Genomic DNA, 19,201 nt, shown 5'->3' with positions numbered 1-19,201 from the left:
ATTTTAAAATTATAGATATAAATTATTACATAGCGCTGCAGTTCAAATATCTTATATATCAAAATATCCATGTATTATATTAAATTGTCCATTATTATATCTCCGTCTTTTAAAATTTCAATTAATGTTTTATACAAAATATGCACGTACACCCACCGCAATAACAAACATTCCACAGAATATCAAATGAAACACGACGAATGAAAATTACCCATAAAAGAAAGTGTTTACTGATTGGTTTAGACGTTCGTTTATGCACCATGTGACCATCCAACTTAAAGGGTAGCTCCGGCTTTTTAAAGGATTGTCCTAGTTTGTAAGTGATTATTGTTTGATCAGGGAGTTGTAACAACTCCCTGGTTTGATTTACTTTATTTTACTAAGAAAATTCCATTAAATTTACATAAATGACAATCATTGTTATCTATCTTAACATTAAAACGTCGTGGCCTGCATCACTTTTTAAAAATTACACGACACTTGTTTCTTTACTGCTGAAGAAAAATAAGTGGAGTTATTATCAGTGCCGGCCCCGGAGCTAGCCTTTAATAATAATGTAACGCTTCATCTGTTTCACATGACGTCACAGTGTAGATATTCGATATGTTTATTCATGTCTCTGAAGCTTTTTAATACTGCACTGACAAGATACAGACAGAGTTCGATATGCATCTTGAACTTGGATGATAATTTTTCTTTCTGAGCTATTTAGTTATTTTCTTCTCCGATGTTTAGTCATAGAAGATAAGCGTCTCCTCCCGTGTGGGTAGGCCTGTGGCTACTTTCTTCAAATCGTAAGTATATAGTATAGAACCTTTAAGGATACCCAGGGGACCACACACCTATCAACTATAGAACACTTTCCCGTAAAATGAATGAGGGGAAATCGGCCTACCCCTACACTATCAAACTTTATGTGACAACAGATGTGATGTGCCCATATATGGACTTGATGGTGTCATTGTGCATATCACTGCCATATTTGGGCACATGGCATTTTCACATAAAGTTTGATTGTGTAGACAGAGCTTTAGGGACAGTTTTCTGTTGAGTCTCGACGGTGTCCCGGACCCCCTAATATAGTTTTCTGTACTATTGTACTACTCATAATTATATGTTGTGCGTCTCCTCCTACGTGCTATATAGAATTCAATATAATGACAAATGTTATTTATTGTGTTGTGATTTAATAACACCGGTCTGGAAAGTTCCACCAATTCACAAAATATTGCATACATTTGAATATACTGTACTCTCAGCACGATACATGGAACCCACTGGGCCGAATTGAGTATGGAGTGACCTTAAACCAACAATGTGACTCCCTCAGCAATGTATTAAGCCTTGTCTACACTATCAAACTTATGTGACAAAAAAATGAGATGTGCCCATATATGGACATGATGATGTCACACTACCTTATTTGTACATATCACATGGTAAAGAAAGCGCGAATTTTCGTCACGTTATGTTGCTTAGCAAAAAAATGAAATAAAAAATGTTAAAATAGCAAAACACTGCTAAGCATAACGATGGAAGATTATGAAAAATAGAACACTTACATATTTTACGACCTCTTCACGGTTTTAACTATTCTCATGGGAACGGTGTTCATTATTAATATCGTGTGTTAACAATAAACGTACTGTATAAATGTATATTAATTAAATTTCTGTCTACACTATCAAACGGTATTGTGATGTACCCAAATATGGTAGTGATATGCTTAAATATGGTAGTGATGACATCATCATGTCCATATATGGAGACATCACATTATTTTGTCACATAAAGTGTGATAGTGTAGACAGAGATTTAGAGTTCATAATGACAATACCTACTAGCGGAAATTTACATCCCATCTCCCTAAACAAAACTTTTGGTTCGATTGTCGTGGGCATGTAGCCTACTCGCATTCATTGAAAATATTCATCTGAAATATTTTGTTGTATTATTTCTAGAACCAACCTCCTCCAGGTCACCCTTGCACCGTAAACCCCACGCCTTCCGTACCTCCAGTTTCTTGTTTGAAAATGGACCGACGACATGTTGTGTGCGCGGTTGTTGTGATGCTGGTAGTTGGTATCGGTATTGGTATCGGTATCGGATTTGTTGTTGGACGGATGAAGGCGGAGAATCCGGAGTCTCGGGAAGCCGATGAAGGTATAAGGGATCGGATAATGAATGAGATCAACTCAAATAACATTCGGAATAACCTAAAGTAAGTGAATTTTATCAGTCTAGGTCAAAATTCTTAAATGTGTCAGTCGAGTAAAATACTATAAAATGGAAAGAATCCTCAAACTTAAACATTTGCAGGCTATAGAATACACGCTGTTGTCTACACTATCAAAATAGTTTGACACAAAAAGTGTGATGTGCTCAAAATGGTAGTGATGCCCAAATATGATAGTGGTGTGACACATTTTGTTTTTGTCACATAAAGTGTGATAGTGTAGACAGAGCTTTACAGTATGTGTCAGGAAAGTAAAGATATTCTTTCCGGTGAATTTTGCACCCGCAACAGCCAAAAAAGATTTGTATGGGAATGAAATAAATAAGACTGCATTTCGAGCTTCAACCATGAATCGAAACAGGAGGGGCTGAGGAAAATGAATGGAATCGTCGATTAAACGAGTCGAAATGTCCAGAAATCATTTTGTTCCAGAGGAGAAAGAAGAAACATTACACAACATAAAATACAATTTATATATTTGATGACGTTTGAACTCTTCTCTACATGTGGCCCTAAATACGATTTAAAACATATGTTCGTTTGAAATTCGTCGGATTAAACGATTCTGTATATTATGTATAATAATGTAAAAAAAAGTAATAACAACTAACAATATATTTAAACGTCATTAAGCAACATTATTATTGCGTAATAATATCCACTAATTATCTAACTACTTTATGGCAAAACCATATCCAAAACCGATAGGCCTACACATATACACTCATGCAGAACTAATGAGATATAGAGACCTTTTCACACTATCACATTTCCAACGCCCACAATACTTTTTGGTTAAAATCCAGGTATCTATAATTTTTAACCCCAAAAGATTGCAAGATGATATTTCGAAAAAAAATGTGCTGACGACGCGCGCGCGCACGACGACATAAAGACAAATACTTGCTCTGCATAGTTATCAAATAACTAAACATTCTCTTCATAGATTCTTGTTTAATTTCCTAGAATTCTCACGACTAAGCCGCACGTTGCTGGTACGGAGAACGATTTGTCTGGGGCTCAGTTTATTCAGAAAACGTGGTTAGATCAGGGCCTAGACACTGTCAAGCTTCTACCTTATAAGGTGTTGCTTCAACACCCACCACATCCCACGTCACCAGACAGAAACAAGGTAATTATGCAATAGGTTCATTCAATATTTATATGCCTATAAAGGCCAATTTACACAGACGATCGATAACGGTAATAAATATCGAATTTATCTTATTTCTTATGATAATTTACACAACGCGGAGCGGACGGGCGGTTTACACTAAATATCAGGATAGCTATACAGATTAAGACGGACACGCTACGCGGTTTTCCGCTTACTGTTACCGCTCGTCTGTGTAAATTGGAATTTAAGCTCATGGTCCTATTCTGAAAACGAACTACAGTTGGGCTATTCATTTATTCATTATTTCAGATACTAATGCATAATAAAAATTCTCTAAATGAGTTATATAAACGTATCATTCTTTTTCGATTATTTTAAGTTATACTTAAATCCACGAATAAAGCTCGTTTATGAAACATTTATAATAATTATATACTTTTTGAATTATTTTTTTCTGGTGGAACTAGCCTTAAAGCCCACTGGACTTATTTAAGTTTCTCCCAGTAGGCCTATATGTGCATTCTACTCTAAAAAAACTCTCATGTCATTACACAAAGAAGTACGGTATCTTATAAAAACAAAATTGAATTGAATTGAATTAAGAATATGGCGTAAAATACGTTTCAATCAATGATACCGGTGTCATGTTTTATTATCGATACTTATTTCGGTGGTTAATGTGACATAATATACTTCAGCCGCCTAAAAACGCATTACAAATAGTTATTAAGTAAGTCTTACTTTCAATCATTTTTAAATTTACAAAAAATTTGTTTGAAATGCATGGTATCATTCAAAATGTCGTACTGGACATAAATATATTTATATATTCTGACAATTGAATGCATAAACAACTCGAGAAAATACGTGATATACTGCAAATGACACGTCGAATGATGAACTGTTCAGGTTGATAGTATCACGTGTGCAATGTGAAATTAGTGTTTGGCGCAATATCAGTGTATTATGACATGACATTTTGTGGCGTTCCCTCGTGTGTGACATGACGCGGACGTTCATGTGTTGTGGCGCAATACTTGACCGGCCGCGATTTTGTTCGTACATAAGTTGTGGACCCCATGTGAAAGATAGCCGAATTATACTTCCTAAACATAACTAAACCCAACCTCTAAATAATCTCTTTCTATAAAGTAAAAGAAATTTCTCATGAGATTCAAACCCCATACATCGACATGTAAAGTCCATTTAATTTACTCCACTCGATTCTAGACAGACCGTCTGTCCATGGAGGTATTATACCTCCATGGACAGACGGCTTGATGGAGAGCGTTTGCATTAGCGAATTGTTAGCTCAATTCTTACGTCACACATATGAATATTCATGTTTATTTTGTGACGTTTCATGATGGACCCCAACTTATGTACGAAAGGAAATATCGCGCCCGGCCACGGTGTGTCGAGTCTGTGTTTTTTATTGTTATGTACGTTAGTTCATGCTTTTACAGAGTATAACCATCTCATTAGTATAATAAAACAGAATATTACACAATTTTGAAATACCGCAAACACATGTTGATACTAAAGTATACGATTATCATTAAACACATAATACATTTGCGTAATGATCCAATTTATTTAATGCACTTTTAAAGTTCTGTTACAAATATCATGTTTATTTTATGGATATCAGTAACATCAAACACAGACCCGATGAGGAATGGAATATTCTTCATAATTAGGTCCATCATGGGGAGAGATTTCAACATCAGAAACATGACCATTATCACGTGACCATCATCATGTGACCATCATCACGTTACAATTGTCATGGTGGTATGTTTACTCTTATTGACCAAATCAAAGCAAATTTCTTCCTATAAAAGATTAATTCTTTTCCTAAGATTTAAGCTCTGTCTACACTATCAAACTATTTTGTGATTTTTGCATAAATGTGGTAGTGATATTCCTAATTATGGTAGTGATATGACATCATAATCTCCATTATATGGGCACATCACATTTTTTGTCACATAAAGTTTGATAGTGTAGACCGAGCTAAAGACGTCGTTGTTCTCGAACCTAACCCCTTTTTCTATTTCTTTCTAAAGGCCAATTTACTCCCGGTTGCATACTGTGTTAACGGTACGCGAAAAAAAAAATAGAATAATGCTATTTTTTATGGCGGATGAGCAAAAATTACAATAAATAAATGTAATGATCTGCCATCCTCACTGTAAGCACGATTTATACAAAACTGAAAAGAAATTGATGTCTACTATACGATATCCAGTTTCAGTTTTTATTACCTCCGTCCTTTTCATAAGGGAATTAATTTTAATGTATATTGTTTATGTTAAAAGATTCTAGGATTATCTCGCCAAATACTGTACATTTAAACAAAAACTGAATTGCACATGAGACATACAATTTTCTTTAATTTAAAAGTGTAAAGAGCAATATTTTTCTGACATCAATTGTCAACAAAACTAAATCGAAAAGCAAATATTACAGGAGTGATTTATGAACGTTTTAATATCCATATTATTCACAAATTCGAAGGCAACCAATAATTAAAGCAAGGTAATCAAACAGCTTTGATTAAACTCTATGTATTATAATCGTATTTCTAGTTTCTTTGAATTTGTTCATTTTCAAATTTGCAAAAAAACCCGATTAATTTCGTAAGTTAATAACATCTGTATAATGACAATTTGACAGATAAGGTGTGACGATGCATCTTAAATGTAGGCCTATCTGTCATTATAATGAAAGATGAGAAGGAATAATGTTGATTATAATAACAATTGGTGTTTTTTTTTTCAAAATGAAATAATGTTCTTGGACAAGTCAAGTTACTGAGATGTTGACTTGATACGAATGACTTGCATAATCTAAAGTAGTCTTAACTTCTCAAAGATATTATAGTGAATACAGTTGAGATTTTAAATGATAAAACATTGACCTAAAGGCTTAATTCTTATAGAATCGTAATGTTAATTGCCTGTATCATCATTATCATCATAATTTTAGCTTGTCATCTTATACTGTAAAATGTTTTATTATATACACTGTTTCAATCCAAGTTTGTTTATCTGTTATTATAGGTGGAGATATTCAATCCGGGTGATCCGTCGTCTAAGCCCTTATTTGAGTCTGCCTCACGTGAGGATCCATTTAATGAGGAGGAGCTACTCCAGGACGGTATTCCACCGCCGTACTTGGCATACTCTGCTACAGGTGAAGTTCAGGTACGTATAGCTTAATAAAGCGTGGTTACCACTAGCGACGCAACGTAACGCAACGCTACGACGTATTGACGCAAAGTGCTGTATTTCGTAATCACAAGTGGGAACCGGTTTGCGTCGACCCAGCTACGTAATTTGTATTAATTTTGCGCATGTGTACTTCCTCGCGCGCCCTAACTTGTTCGTCTCAGATTGAACTTAACATTGGGCACCTTGCCAAGTAAAAGAATTGTGAAATGATGATGAAAATAATTAGGATGTGTCTGCAATAATCGTGAATCAGTGGAAAATGAATTCCATTGATTGTCATTTATACATATAAATTATGCTTGCTATGAGATATACAAAAACAGATAAATGAAAAAAACAATTACAAAGTGTCACATCACTCTCGTGCGGTATACTGACAAGCATTCAGTGCCTGAATGGCAGCTGGATAAAAGCTGTTACGAAACCTATTTGTACGAGAGAGATGATGGACTGGTAAACGTCTACCGCTATGTAACACCTTAAATACATTATGCATGTCATGGGATAAGAAAGAATATGTATTTATCAACTTACGATTATGTTTATCATTACAGGGTGACTTGGTCTTCGTTCATTACTGCAGAGTAAAAGATCTTAACTATCTAACCAATACAGTTGGTATTAATTTGAAGGATAAGATTTTAATTGCAAGAATGAGTGGCATACCGCGTTTTAATAAGGTGAGTTCGCGATAAGTCTGTTAGCATCAATTTCGTCACCAAAATCGCATCATTTGCATAGTGTAGTAAAGCTTGATTCGCCACTGGTTCGCAGTACATTAAACTTAACCGTGGTTCCCACTAGTGAAGTAACGCAAGGACGTAGACGCAACGCAAACGAGTTGACCAATCACACGCGACTGTTCGAATAATCCATCGCTTGTGATTGGGCAAATCACCTTGCGTTGCGTTACGCCCTTGCGTTGCCTCCTAGTGGGAAGCAAGCTTTACGCGCATCAAACCAATCACAACCGACGGATCATTGTGCGTGCATCCAAATATGGAGGAATCTTCCGCCATGATGATATAAAAAAGATAAACAAATAGCCATTGTAAGCGAAGTTCCTTTATCACTTTAAAACCATCTACTCCATTACATATATTTTATAACTTTAAGATGATTATTATGCGCAAAAAATAAATGAATATCGACATATACCGAGCATGGAGGTATAAAAATGGATATAACTCCATGCACTGGGGATCGGATACAGCTGCTTTTAAATTACATTTACATATTTTTCTAAGGTGAAAAACGCGGAAGAGTATGGAGCTGCGGGTTTGATCCTGTACCCCGATCCAGAAGATTATTCTTCATGGGAATCTTATCCTAATGGAACGGGTTTACCAAGTACCGCTGCTCCGCGAGGATCGATCCTATCTGAACTTGGAGATCCGTTAACACCGGGATATCCGTCAAAAGGTACAGCAATGATGGTCATGAAGCTCAGTCTACGTTATCAAACTTTATGTGACAAAAAAATGAGATGTGCCCCTGGACACGATGATGTCATATCACTAATATTGTTTAGCATATTACTACCATATTTGGGCACATTATACTTGTTTGTCAGTGTAGACATAGCTTGATACTTCCAACGCGTTCAGACTTAGTTATTTACCTGCCAAATTAGCTTCATGGACAAACTTATCCGGGTGAATAAGACAAACCCCAACAAGGATATTCGTCTTGTTCGTAACATACCGTATTCAAATTATCTGTTATAAGTAACCAATCAGGATATGGTTTTCAAAAGAGAAGCGAGCACTTGATCGCTTAAATTAATAAAAAATATAACTTTTCTTTAGATTATGCTTATCGTTTGAATGTCAGTGATGCAGGACTACCTAAAATTATCGTGCACCCTATCGGCTACGCAGACGCTAAGGAGTTGTTAAGGTAGGTTAGAAATGAGTCTATGATACTTGTTGTGGTTAGAAGTGAGCCTAGGATACTTGAAGTGGTTAATAAAAAACCTTGGTTATCGTGAGGCCTAAGCTTATTTTTTATTTTCTTTGAAAAGAAAGCATTTGCATAGTGATGCAGAACTGCAGGGCACTCTCAAAAAGACCACTTAAGCTCTGTCTACACTATCAAACTTTATGTGACAAAGAAATGTGATGTGCCCATAATGGACATGATGATGTCATATCACTATACTATTATTATATGTAGTGTAGACAAAACTTAAAGAATCACAGTTTCGATCTCTAAGACAGTTACTTAAGTAAGGGTCAGTTTAGAAGTGGCTTTTATTTGAGTCTATCTCTCACCTGCATAACAGTATAATGTATATAGGTGTGTTTTTCTTCTATTTTCTTTACAGCAAAATGGAAGGGGAACAAGCTCCACGTACGGGTACTTTAGACATCGAATACAGAACAGGCCCAGGTTTCAAGGCGCCATACAAGGACTAGTGAGTATATGCATTTTTAAGCTCTATCTACAATATCAAACTTTATATGACAACAAAATGTGATGTGCCCATATATGAACACGACGACGTCATATCACTACCATATTTGGGCCGATCACACTTGTTTTGGTTTTTAATTCACAATGTGATAAAACGTTGCACCAAACTTGTCGACAATTTAAATTGTGAATTATTTACAATTATAGGTAACTTTTTTTTATATACTACATAAACACAGTATTGTATTTGTTTTCTATTTTAAGTCGAGTACGGATAGTTATCAACTCGAATACAAGTCAGCATTGGACCTACAACGTCATGGGTTATCTGAAGGGCGAGTTTGAACCAGGTACGTTCCTATGAAGCAAATTGATTTAAAAGATGCAAATTATCTTATCATTGTCAATAAACTTCATCATCGGTAAGCTCTCTACACTATCGCGTTCTATTATTTCGTGCCCTTTATTTCTGTCGTGGGCAGATTGTGTCTAAATAAGCCAGTGTAGTTTATTTCTGTATTGAAGTCATCCTGTATCATTTTTGTTCATATTTTTTATTATAAATTATATTCAATATATTAGAAGTGCCAAATTTTGTAATTATTCCAAATAACAAAGTCAAAGAGTTATGCCCATGGGACTAGCAGTTTGTTTATGTTCCTAATGGCCCCTTTGGAGTTATGAATAATATATTGATTAGATATCATTTTACTTTCATTATTTTCGGCTTTGATGATACAGAGTTTTCGAATTAATTCATAACGTGGAAATGTATTAAGGCAACAAATACTCTTTCATTAATAATTTTGTGATTACTGTAGACAGGTTATTAACTTTTATTAATATTACAAATATGAATTTGAAGAGTGATAGGATATCGTATCGTAATTAATATACACAAATGTTACCTGGCAGTCAATTTCAGAATTCGATATATTAAAATAAATATATAAATAGTTATAATAGTTTTTTAGGAATCAATCACTAACTTATTTAAACGGGGTAAAATTAAAAATTAAAATTTAAAGTAAAATAAAAAAAAAAAAGATATTTTTTATAGATCGATATATATTAATCGGAAATCACCGGGATGCTTGGGGGCTAGGTTCAGTGGACCCCACTAGTGGAACGGCTTGCCTCCTGGAATTATCACGAGTATTTGGAAAGTTGAAACAAGAAGGTAGGCCTATTTATACTTAAATGAATATTGCATAATAGGGTTTGAAACCTACCTGTTCAATCGCTTTCATACTCCCCAGATTTAAATATAGACAGTTTGCCTACACGGCATCACAATGTATTTCACGGCTGCCGTGTAACTAGTTTATTCACCAACTACCATACACTGTTATTATGATGGTGTCTTCTTCTATTATAAGCACAGGTTGGCGCCCTCGTCGCACCATCATTTTTGGCAGCTGGGGAGCTGAAGAATTCGGTCTAATTGGATCTGTCGAATACACGGAGGTAAATAATACTGCGTAGCGCGCACGAGTAGCGATACAACCTTTGTTGTGTGAAGTGCAAATGGAAAGTTAAGCTAATATTATATTTCCACCAATTCCGAATGGTTCTGGTTTAGTACATGCCAGCGCACAGACTATAACTTTTTGTGCGTTGCTTAAACACTGTATCTATCGCAAAGATATTCAGCTTATAATAACTCTCTGATCTATCGTGATTTTAGTGCACTCAGTCATAGTCATATACGTATATGTTTGGTTTACAGGAGTTTTACATGAATCTAGTCGAACGTGCAGTTGCGTATCTCAACATTGATATAGCCGTAGCAGGTAAACGTTATACCAACTCTTCCAATACTAGACACATTTGAGTTGGCCTGTTTATGTCTGGAAAGTCTGGTATTCGGATTTGTTTATAATGTTAAACATCCATTTTTACTGTTTCTGAGACTCCTCTGTATGGGAAAGTTGACTGTATTTAACTAATGTGGAGTAGAGTTGACTGTGTCTTTTGTCTATTGTTATAGACCTACACAGTTGACACAAAGCCTCTGGTCACAATTCGTAATAATAACCACTTTTACAGAATAACAATAAGATGCAGATTTGTTTTTACAGGCAGTTACGTTTTACGTGTTAGCGGTTCACCTCATCTAGCAAACGTTGCTTTAGATTCGGCGAAAACGGTACGTAAATGTTTGCCACGCCCAAACATCCAAAAAGTCTAGTGACATTCACTAAAATAAATTTTAAATAATAAATCTTTATCTTGATATTATATTATCTTACTCTCTTATTGTAAACGAGTGAAAACGTCACTCGTTGTGGGGAGTGAAACTGTTTTCACTCTAAAAGAGCGATTTTTCACTCCCCGAGAGTGGTTAAAATCGTCTAAAATAATACGAATAGCTGAAAGCAGTTCGCTCCTCGAGAGTGAAAAAAGAGTGACCGCGTGAACCAATCAGAGACGCGTATGCAATTTTGGCGCAATTTTTGTGCTTGATGGGGAGACATTTTGTTTTCACCACCATCGCGTGACATCGTCATCATGGAGGAGTTTCTTCAGAAATTTAGCATTAAAATGAGACAATTAAACTGATTGAAGGTAAGAATATTGAATAAGATGATTATTTACAATACTGATAATATAGAGACATATTATATTTGAGAGGCGAGGAAGAAACATCAGTAACAAATTTACTGTACACTTTGAAATAATAATCCTTCTAGCCTGAAGGCAGGGCGCGGTCGACCGGTCGCATCCTGTTACCCTTTACTCGCACGTACTCGTACGGAGACCGGTCCGGCTGCAGGAGGAGGAATAAACGCAAATAGCATGACAACTTAAGGCCGCACTAGAGCTAGGCCTAGGCCTAGTTAGAAATTGTCAAAATGCCTACTACTTATAATAGGCATAGGCCTAGCATAGGCTTGTCTATTCTCCTTATGTTATGATGATATTAATTATTTAATAATATTTATTTAATATTAATTAATAATTAATATTATTTGTTTTAGGGCCTAAATAAATTAATTGGCCACATTTTTTTATTGGCCTACTACTAGCCTGTACTACTAGCCTGGCTAAACCTAGCATAGGAAGGAAGGCCTAGCTAGCGATTTTAATTATTATATGCACGATCATATTAGACCTTTAAATTAGTACTATTTTAAGTAAGTAGGTCTAGACCTAGGCCAAAAGTGATATGATAACAAAGCCTAGCCTTATAGATAGGCTAGGCTCTAGGCTAGATAGAGTAGTATAAGTATATATTTGTACTTCATTTAACAAATTTTATAATTATAATTAGTGTTTTCACACAAATGTTCATGCATGATTGCCAATGATGCTGCTCTGTTGCCATTGGCTGTAATGATAATATAGAAACCAACTGTACTGTAGTTGGAACTTTTAAATACAGTATTCATTGTTTCACTGAGAATGAAATAAAGTTTTAAACAACTATACTAGGCCTAGTTAAGTTAGACTACACAAATGAGTGTGTGGCAGAAGAAAAATGCTTACAAACTATTTTAGGTCTATATTAGTACTATAGTACAGTATAACACCTTTGATCTTTAAGAATGACAGGTTGGGTTATTTATAACTCACTTTGTAAAGACTAAAGAATTTAGGGATCATCTTAATTTACCACACTGTTGATATTACTACTAGTCTTTCTCTCTGCACCTCTTTAAGGTGATCCCTTAGCTAAGTGTGTACCATATTTGGTAGTGGTCTAAACTGATAAAAATGATTATACTCTAGTATAAAGAAAAGATCAACTTGGTATAAATACCTTGAAAGCAGTTCTTATTTCCTTTTTGTCAAATACCGTATTAAATTGTTTTAATTTTGTTTTCTTAAATATAAATATTTTTTATTTAAGATTGAATGGATGAAGTATCACCCAGCTAACCGTGAAAATACTGCGCAGATAAGGACATATTTTAAGGAGACAGCCACCATGAGGTCAACGATCATTAAAACAAAAAATCCAACAATAACAAAAGTGCTTGAAATGTTTCCACGAATAAAGGACATGCCATGATTGGTAAGATATTTACAATGACAATTTAAGTGTATGTATACTGGACCTATGATTTAGTCCTTATCCGAGAAGACTTGTTCTTCCACCAGAACAATGAAGAAGTGACTGAGCCTTGCCAATGTTATGGCTGTGGTTTGTGGCGCCCCTGCCTTACTGCTTGGCCCCTATACACCGCTCGATATTTGATATGTAACTTAGCACAATGAAATTATTCACATATTTCCACAGATAAATCTTGATTTTAAGATCACATATGGAGATGACATTTCAGATGGATTTTTATCTAGATGGAACGTTTTTCTTTTACTGTAAGTATGCTGGCGTGCACAGCCTAGGCGTAGTACACAGTATTACATTTTAAAAAGACGATTCTTTATCTAAATATTTACAATACCTATTCACAAGTCAAATGGCTTAAATTGAAAAGTTAGGTATATAAACTAAAAACATAGTACTGATATCTTGTATGTTTATTTACAGGTGACATATGTGCCATAAAGGTTTTAGCCCTGATGCTGCCATCTTCAAATGCACATTGTACAAAGAAAGGCAAAGGAAAATCAAAAGGAGCCAGTAGGGAAGAGTCACTTGACTACCTTATCCAACATCAACCAGTAAGTAACAAAATAGAAGGTCTTGTTTAAATAATTCTTGATTCACAAGCAGTAACAATAATTGAGTCATCTTTTGTGCCTAAATAAATTTGCTGTTAACAAGTTTTGTTTCATTCACACATACAGTACGTTTGTCAAATGTCCTATTATTAATGCCCTATTATGTTTCATCAATTGCGTAGTTTCATTTTTATTTTATGTACCTGGTTTATCAATTATTGACATAAAGTACACAAAAATAAATGTACTTTTTATTCTCTTATTTTGATTAAACAAATAAGAACAACGATATTTCTTCTTATTTTTACAGATTGGCACCAGTGTAGACACGTTTTCCAAAAACAAGAGTGACAAGTTCACTCAACCATTTTTGTTAGCCCTTGGTCCTTCCACAAATCCGGAACAATATTTTCTTGTCTGTGACCATTGTGCTACCGAAGCTGGTTCGGCAGTAGTGTTAGCTTTTGATTTAGTTTTTAAGTCATTTTATACTTTTAATGTTTTTTTTCCTGGCTGCCTTTACTCTTTTTATAGGATCATATATTATTTATTTTTACATAAAATGTAGTCTGTGACCTTAAATTAGGTCGAAAAAACGTAGAGAATGCAACTTTAAATATTACAGCCATTTAACGCAAAGGTAAAATACGTACGTAATACATTTTTTAACTTTTGTTTTACTATTGCTTGTTTGGTGTTGTGTATAAAGTCAAAGATTGCCTTACATTCATTCCAAATTTGTATTAATCTTTGTATGCTTTAATTAAAAAATTGTCTTAATATACTTTTCTCTTGATTTTGGTTAATTTTTAAGCACTTAGTTGCCCAACATATTGTGATATATTACATTGAACTTTATTATTAATTAATAAATGCTACTATTTTAGTGAAATTAAAGTTTTTTCTATTTCATTTATCCTGTGTGCGTAATCTGTCATCTACAGCAGTAGTAGTAACAATTTTGCACTATGATAACAAATTAATATTTGATTTTATTATCCATCTTTGGTCGTGTTATTGTTAGAGATATTTTATACATTGAACCAGCAGATTTAAAGTACTTTTTAAGATTTCACTACAGTACTGCATTTCAAAGAAGTGAAAATACTATAAAAGAGTGAGCTCCCACTCCTTTTAAAGAGTGACTATCACTCTTTATCAAAAGAGTGACAATATTATTTCACTCTTTTTCCACTCTTTTCCCACTCTTTCAAAGAGTGAATAGTTCCACTCTTTTCAAAGAGTGGTTTTCACTCTTTGAAGAGTGGTCCTTAATACCACTCCTCAAAAGAGTGAAAATTCACTCGAAAAGAGTGGATTTTCACTCTTTTACATTAAGAGAGTAAGTTCTGTATACATTATCAAACTAGTCTGACAAAAAAAACTCTGATGCGCAAAAAATGGTAGTGATATACCCAAATATGGTAGTGATATGACGTCATCATGTCCATATATGGGCACATCACATTTTTTGTCGCATAAAGTTTGATAGTGTAGCCAGAGCTCTAAGATTATAAAATCTTATTAAGTAGAATTGCAATTTGTGTTATTGTGACTTTATTATGTTTTTAGTGTTTTAATTCTCAAATTGTAGATTCGCATTTAAATGTTTTCAGGTTCGTGACCCTAGTGCAGCTTTCGACGACAAGACAACGTTGTATAACACCATGAGTGTGAGATTAACCTCTCCAGGAAATAATTCAAATAAGAATAGTTTTCGAGAGTATGTATATCATTAATGTCTATAATATATATTTAATGAATATATAAATCAAAGGCTAATTACTCAAAAAATGACAATGCTGTGGGTGTATAATATATACACATCAGACACAGAACATGGGTTCTAAACCGCCCAGTAATATATACTGAATTTTAATTAATTAATTTCAAACGATAAAGATGAGGAAAGCCTCAATCGAGATTCGAACCCAGAACCTTCTGCTTGATATGTAAATGTCCTAATTATTAGACCCCTGAGGCTTTCATGGTATTGTTCAAACTCGATTGGATAGCAACTCTTTAACACTCTCGGAGTGGTACGGCGGAACAGCCCTCTATCCCCTTTTGTAAGCTCACACACCAGAGATCAAATTGATATATAAATATATATTATATACATATTGTCAATAATAAATTTATATTAAGGCAGTTTTGACAATAATATATATTTATAATAGTATATATAATGTCAATTTTAGGTCAAGTTTAATGGCGTTGTTTCTTGCAACCATTTACGGGCATACAAGAGCAATAAGAAAAATAATAATATAAAGCTCTGTCCACACTATCACACTAGTTTGACAAAAAAAGTGTGATATGACATCATCATGTCTATATATGGGCACATCACATTTTTTTGTCACATCAAGTTTGATATTGTAGATAGAGCTTTATATTATTATTTTTCGTTCATCCCAATTTTATAACTTTATTATCATGCACTGTATACAGTTCGTTTCACTAGTGACAAATTAACATACTTTTTCCGAATTTCACCTAATGATCAGTTCAAGTATGGCTTTATCGTTGCATACAAGGCGCGCTGTGTATACGAAATGCTTAGTATATAGACCGAAATTACTAAAAAGATATTTTGGCACATATGGCGTTTCATACGTATAATGCTTGAGCTCATGGTAGTTTTTCTTCAGACAAAAATCTAACTAACAATAACATAGAAAAGGACGATAACTACAGACTTGGTGGGGGGGGGGGAGGGGTCTAACAAATGCTATGAATGTTAGGTCCTACTGTAATGTATGGGAGTTAAGTTGACAAATCACTTGAGCGATGGATTATTCGAACTGTCCAACTTGCCTACCTGAATTATTTCAATTGTTGTTCAATTTATTGATACTAATCTCTGTGCGTATTTCTTTTTCAGAATCCCTATGGTTTTAGGTGGTAGCGATTATTACGGATTCGTGTTTGGAGTGGGTGTCCCCACCATTAGTGCCTTCTATTCATACAATTTTGTAAGCTTATGTTGTGTTTTCTAACTTTTTCTGAGAGCAGAGTGCGATCCCCCTGTCCGGAAAATAAATTTAAAATATTGCATGAGTTTTTTTCTTTTCTCTCGGTTTATTTATTAAAAATACATCTGACGTGAATAGGCCTAAATACCATTCTCAGTTTTCCTCTCGTATTTACCATTTACTACCGTATACTTTCCTAACTCTAAAGCGTGGTTCACACTAGGACGCAACGCAACGACGTATTGACGCAAAGTGCTGTATTGCGTAATCACGAGTGGGAACCGACGACGCAACAGTGCTGCAAACATCACAGGTTTGATTTCACGCAGGCGGCGGAGGCAAACACAATTATTGGAAGGGCATTTTCTTACGTTGCGTCGTTTTCATGCGAACCACGCTTAAGCTTGGTTCCCACTAGAACATAACGCAAGCACGTAAACGCAACGTAAGCGTGTTGATCAATGACAAGCGAAGATATAGACAGTTAGCAATCACAAGCAAATAAGCCATCGCTTTTGATTGGTCAATTGCGTTACGTCCTTGCGTTGCGTCGCTAGTGGGAACCACGCTTTAAGGCTTGGTTCCACGTTGACGCAATGACGTAAGCACGCCGCATGAAATTTGACTAATCACGACGCGATGGATCATTCGAGCTTTAAAATCACTTTAGTGCCTAACGTTGCGTTGCGTCCAAATGTGAATCAACTAAAGCTTGCTTCCCAACGCAACACAACGACGTAATGTAACATAAGGAATTTTACCAATCACAAGCGATGGATTATTCGAACTGTCGCTTGTGATTGGTCAATTCGCTTGAGTTGCGTCTAAGTGTGAACCAACTGATGCACCTTCTTCAATTCCTGCATTGACCATTTTTTGTTTCTTCCACCACAGTATGACCATTGGCGTTCATTTTATCCTTTATACCACACATCATACGAAACATTCCGATTAATGGATGAATTGATAGATCCCGGATTTAAAACTCATCAAGCCGTTGCGCAAATTTTTGGTGAAATGTTGCGTCGTCTTGGCGACGAGTACATCCTACCAATCGACGTTGTAGCATACGCGGACTACATACAACGTCAGTTTGACGACTTTAAATCGCTGAATATTAGTAAAGAGATCACTAACCATGGCTTCTCTTTTGGTAATAATGGTTTTAATTGCCTGATCACATTAATCGATTATATAGATTTGTCCTACAGTAGTATTCTTAATGGAATAGTATAGAGGGCGTTGTACTGAAAGAAGTTATATTAGTATGCACTTTTTTAAGAAAGTCACACTACAATATAATAACTATATATTACTGTATTTACTTTATATAGACTATCTTGAAGGTGCTATAACCAACTTTTCTATTGCTGCATCAAATTTTAACGACCGTCTAAAACATATTGATAAAGAAAGGTAAGATTTTCAGTTTTCTTTGAGACATTTACCCACGTAACTAGAGATTGTTAGTGGTCCCCTTTCTTTCTGGCCAAAAATTGACAAGTGCTCATTCGGGAGTTTTTCGGTAATCTGGAAAATAGTAATGGCTTGATTGTCACAGACCCATAACTTTACTCCTCAATTTTAAAATTGACACGTCATTCATTAGTCAATGCCCAAAAACCATATTATTATTCCTACTCATTTTAGAGTACTAGATGTACGTAAAGTTAACGACCAAATGGCGTTGCTTGACAGAGCGTTTTTGGATCGAGAAGGGCTCCCGAGGCTAAACCTACAACAACGAATACAGAGGTAGGTTTATTTAGTGTTAAATGTTTACAAATCACACCCTCTCCCCCAACACACATACACACATCCACACACCCACGCACACACACACCCACCACACACACCCACGCACACACCCACGCACACACCCACGCACACACCCACCCACGCACACACCCACCACACACACAAAGCATGGATACATACTATGCACAAAGTAACCAATTATTGAACGAACCCCCCCCCCCTCCCCCTTTCCCTTTCTCCTTTACACCAGTCGATTTAAACTTGCACCAAGTCTGTATTCATTGTCTTCTTTTTACTTTGATTTTGTCTGAAAACCCAAGCTCAAATAGTACGTTATACGTATCAAACGCCATATGTGCAAAAATATTTATCTTTTTACTGTACTAATATTAAGAAAAAACTCCGACTTGAACCCAGACTGCAGTCGATTTAGTGCTTTTTATTATTATTCCAATTCTAGACATGTATTATTCGCTCCAACTAACGAACATCCATTCCCGGGACTATACACCGCTATGAAAATAGAAGACGAAGAATTACGATGGCAGTCTGTCGATAAGCAACTATCTGTACTAACATTTACTATTGAGTCAGCTGCTTCAACATTGTTAGATGTTGTTTCGTGGTAGAAAGAAAAATAGGAAATGTATTAAGAATGATTCAAATTAACCACTTTGAGTTGTGACGGTTTTTATAGTTTAGGATGTTTTGTTTTAATTTGATTACGAAATAAATGTTGTGATTCAAAGGAAGAGTTAGAAGTTTTGTTAATGCATATTCATGACGGAATCACTGTTGACCTTTGACATTATTGTGGGAACAAAATATATAA

At 35.1% G+C, this 19,201-nt stretch overlaps 2 protein-coding genes across 4 annotated transcripts; both read left to right on the top strand.

Annotated features, from left to right (window-relative positions):
• The first annotated feature begins 630 nt into the window (after window positions 1-630).
• Window positions 631-19,133, top strand: LOC140053931 (N-acetylated-alpha-linked acidic dipeptidase 2-like). Its single transcript, XM_072098682.1, has 19 exons — window positions 631-794; window positions 1,962-2,221; window positions 3,203-3,368; window positions 6,419-6,562; window positions 7,144-7,269; window positions 7,837-8,011; window positions 8,398-8,488; window positions 8,916-9,005; window positions 9,269-9,354; window positions 10,065-10,184; window positions 10,389-10,471; window positions 10,734-10,797; window positions 11,086-11,153; window positions 15,250-15,356; window positions 16,521-16,611; window positions 17,506-17,764; window positions 17,946-18,027; window positions 18,262-18,366; window positions 18,830-19,133. The coding sequence occupies exons 2-19, from the start codon at window positions 2,034-2,036 to the stop codon at window positions 18,996-18,998; spliced, it is 2,214 nt and encodes a 737-aa protein (XP_071954783.1). The 5' UTR covers window positions 631-794; window positions 1,962-2,033; the 3' UTR covers window positions 18,999-19,133.
• LOC140053934 (uncharacterized) lies at window positions 11,324-14,358 on the top strand. 3 transcript variants are annotated; one of them, XM_072098684.1, is made up of 5 exons: window positions 11,324-11,572; window positions 12,858-13,022; window positions 13,248-13,327; window positions 13,500-13,633; window positions 13,944-14,358. In XM_072098684.1, the coding sequence occupies exons 3-5, from the start codon at window positions 13,273-13,275 to the stop codon at window positions 14,199-14,201; spliced, it is 447 nt and encodes a 148-aa protein (XP_071954785.1). In that variant the 5' UTR covers window positions 11,324-11,572; window positions 12,858-13,022; window positions 13,248-13,272; the 3' UTR covers window positions 14,202-14,358. The 3 variants fall into 3 exon arrangements, 2 of the variants coding, with proteins under 2 accessions (XP_071954785.1, XP_071954786.1); XR_011846469.1 differs by lacking the exons at window positions 13,248-13,327; window positions 13,944-14,358 and having other exon boundaries at window positions 13,500-13,622; XM_072098685.1 differs by lacking the exons at window positions 11,324-11,572; window positions 12,858-13,022 and having other exon boundaries at window positions 13,173-13,327.
• Window positions 19,134-19,201: the final 68 nt, after the last annotated feature.

This window comes from Antedon mediterranea, chromosome 7, assembly GCF_964355755.1.
Source record: "Antedon mediterranea chromosome 7, ecAntMedi1.1, whole genome shotgun sequence".
Lineage (NCBI taxonomy): Eukaryota > Metazoa > Echinodermata > Crinoidea > Comatulida > Antedonidae > Antedon > Antedon mediterranea.
The sequence above is the reverse complement of the archived record's forward strand: the minus strand, read 5'-3'. Positions and strand labels throughout refer to the sequence as shown.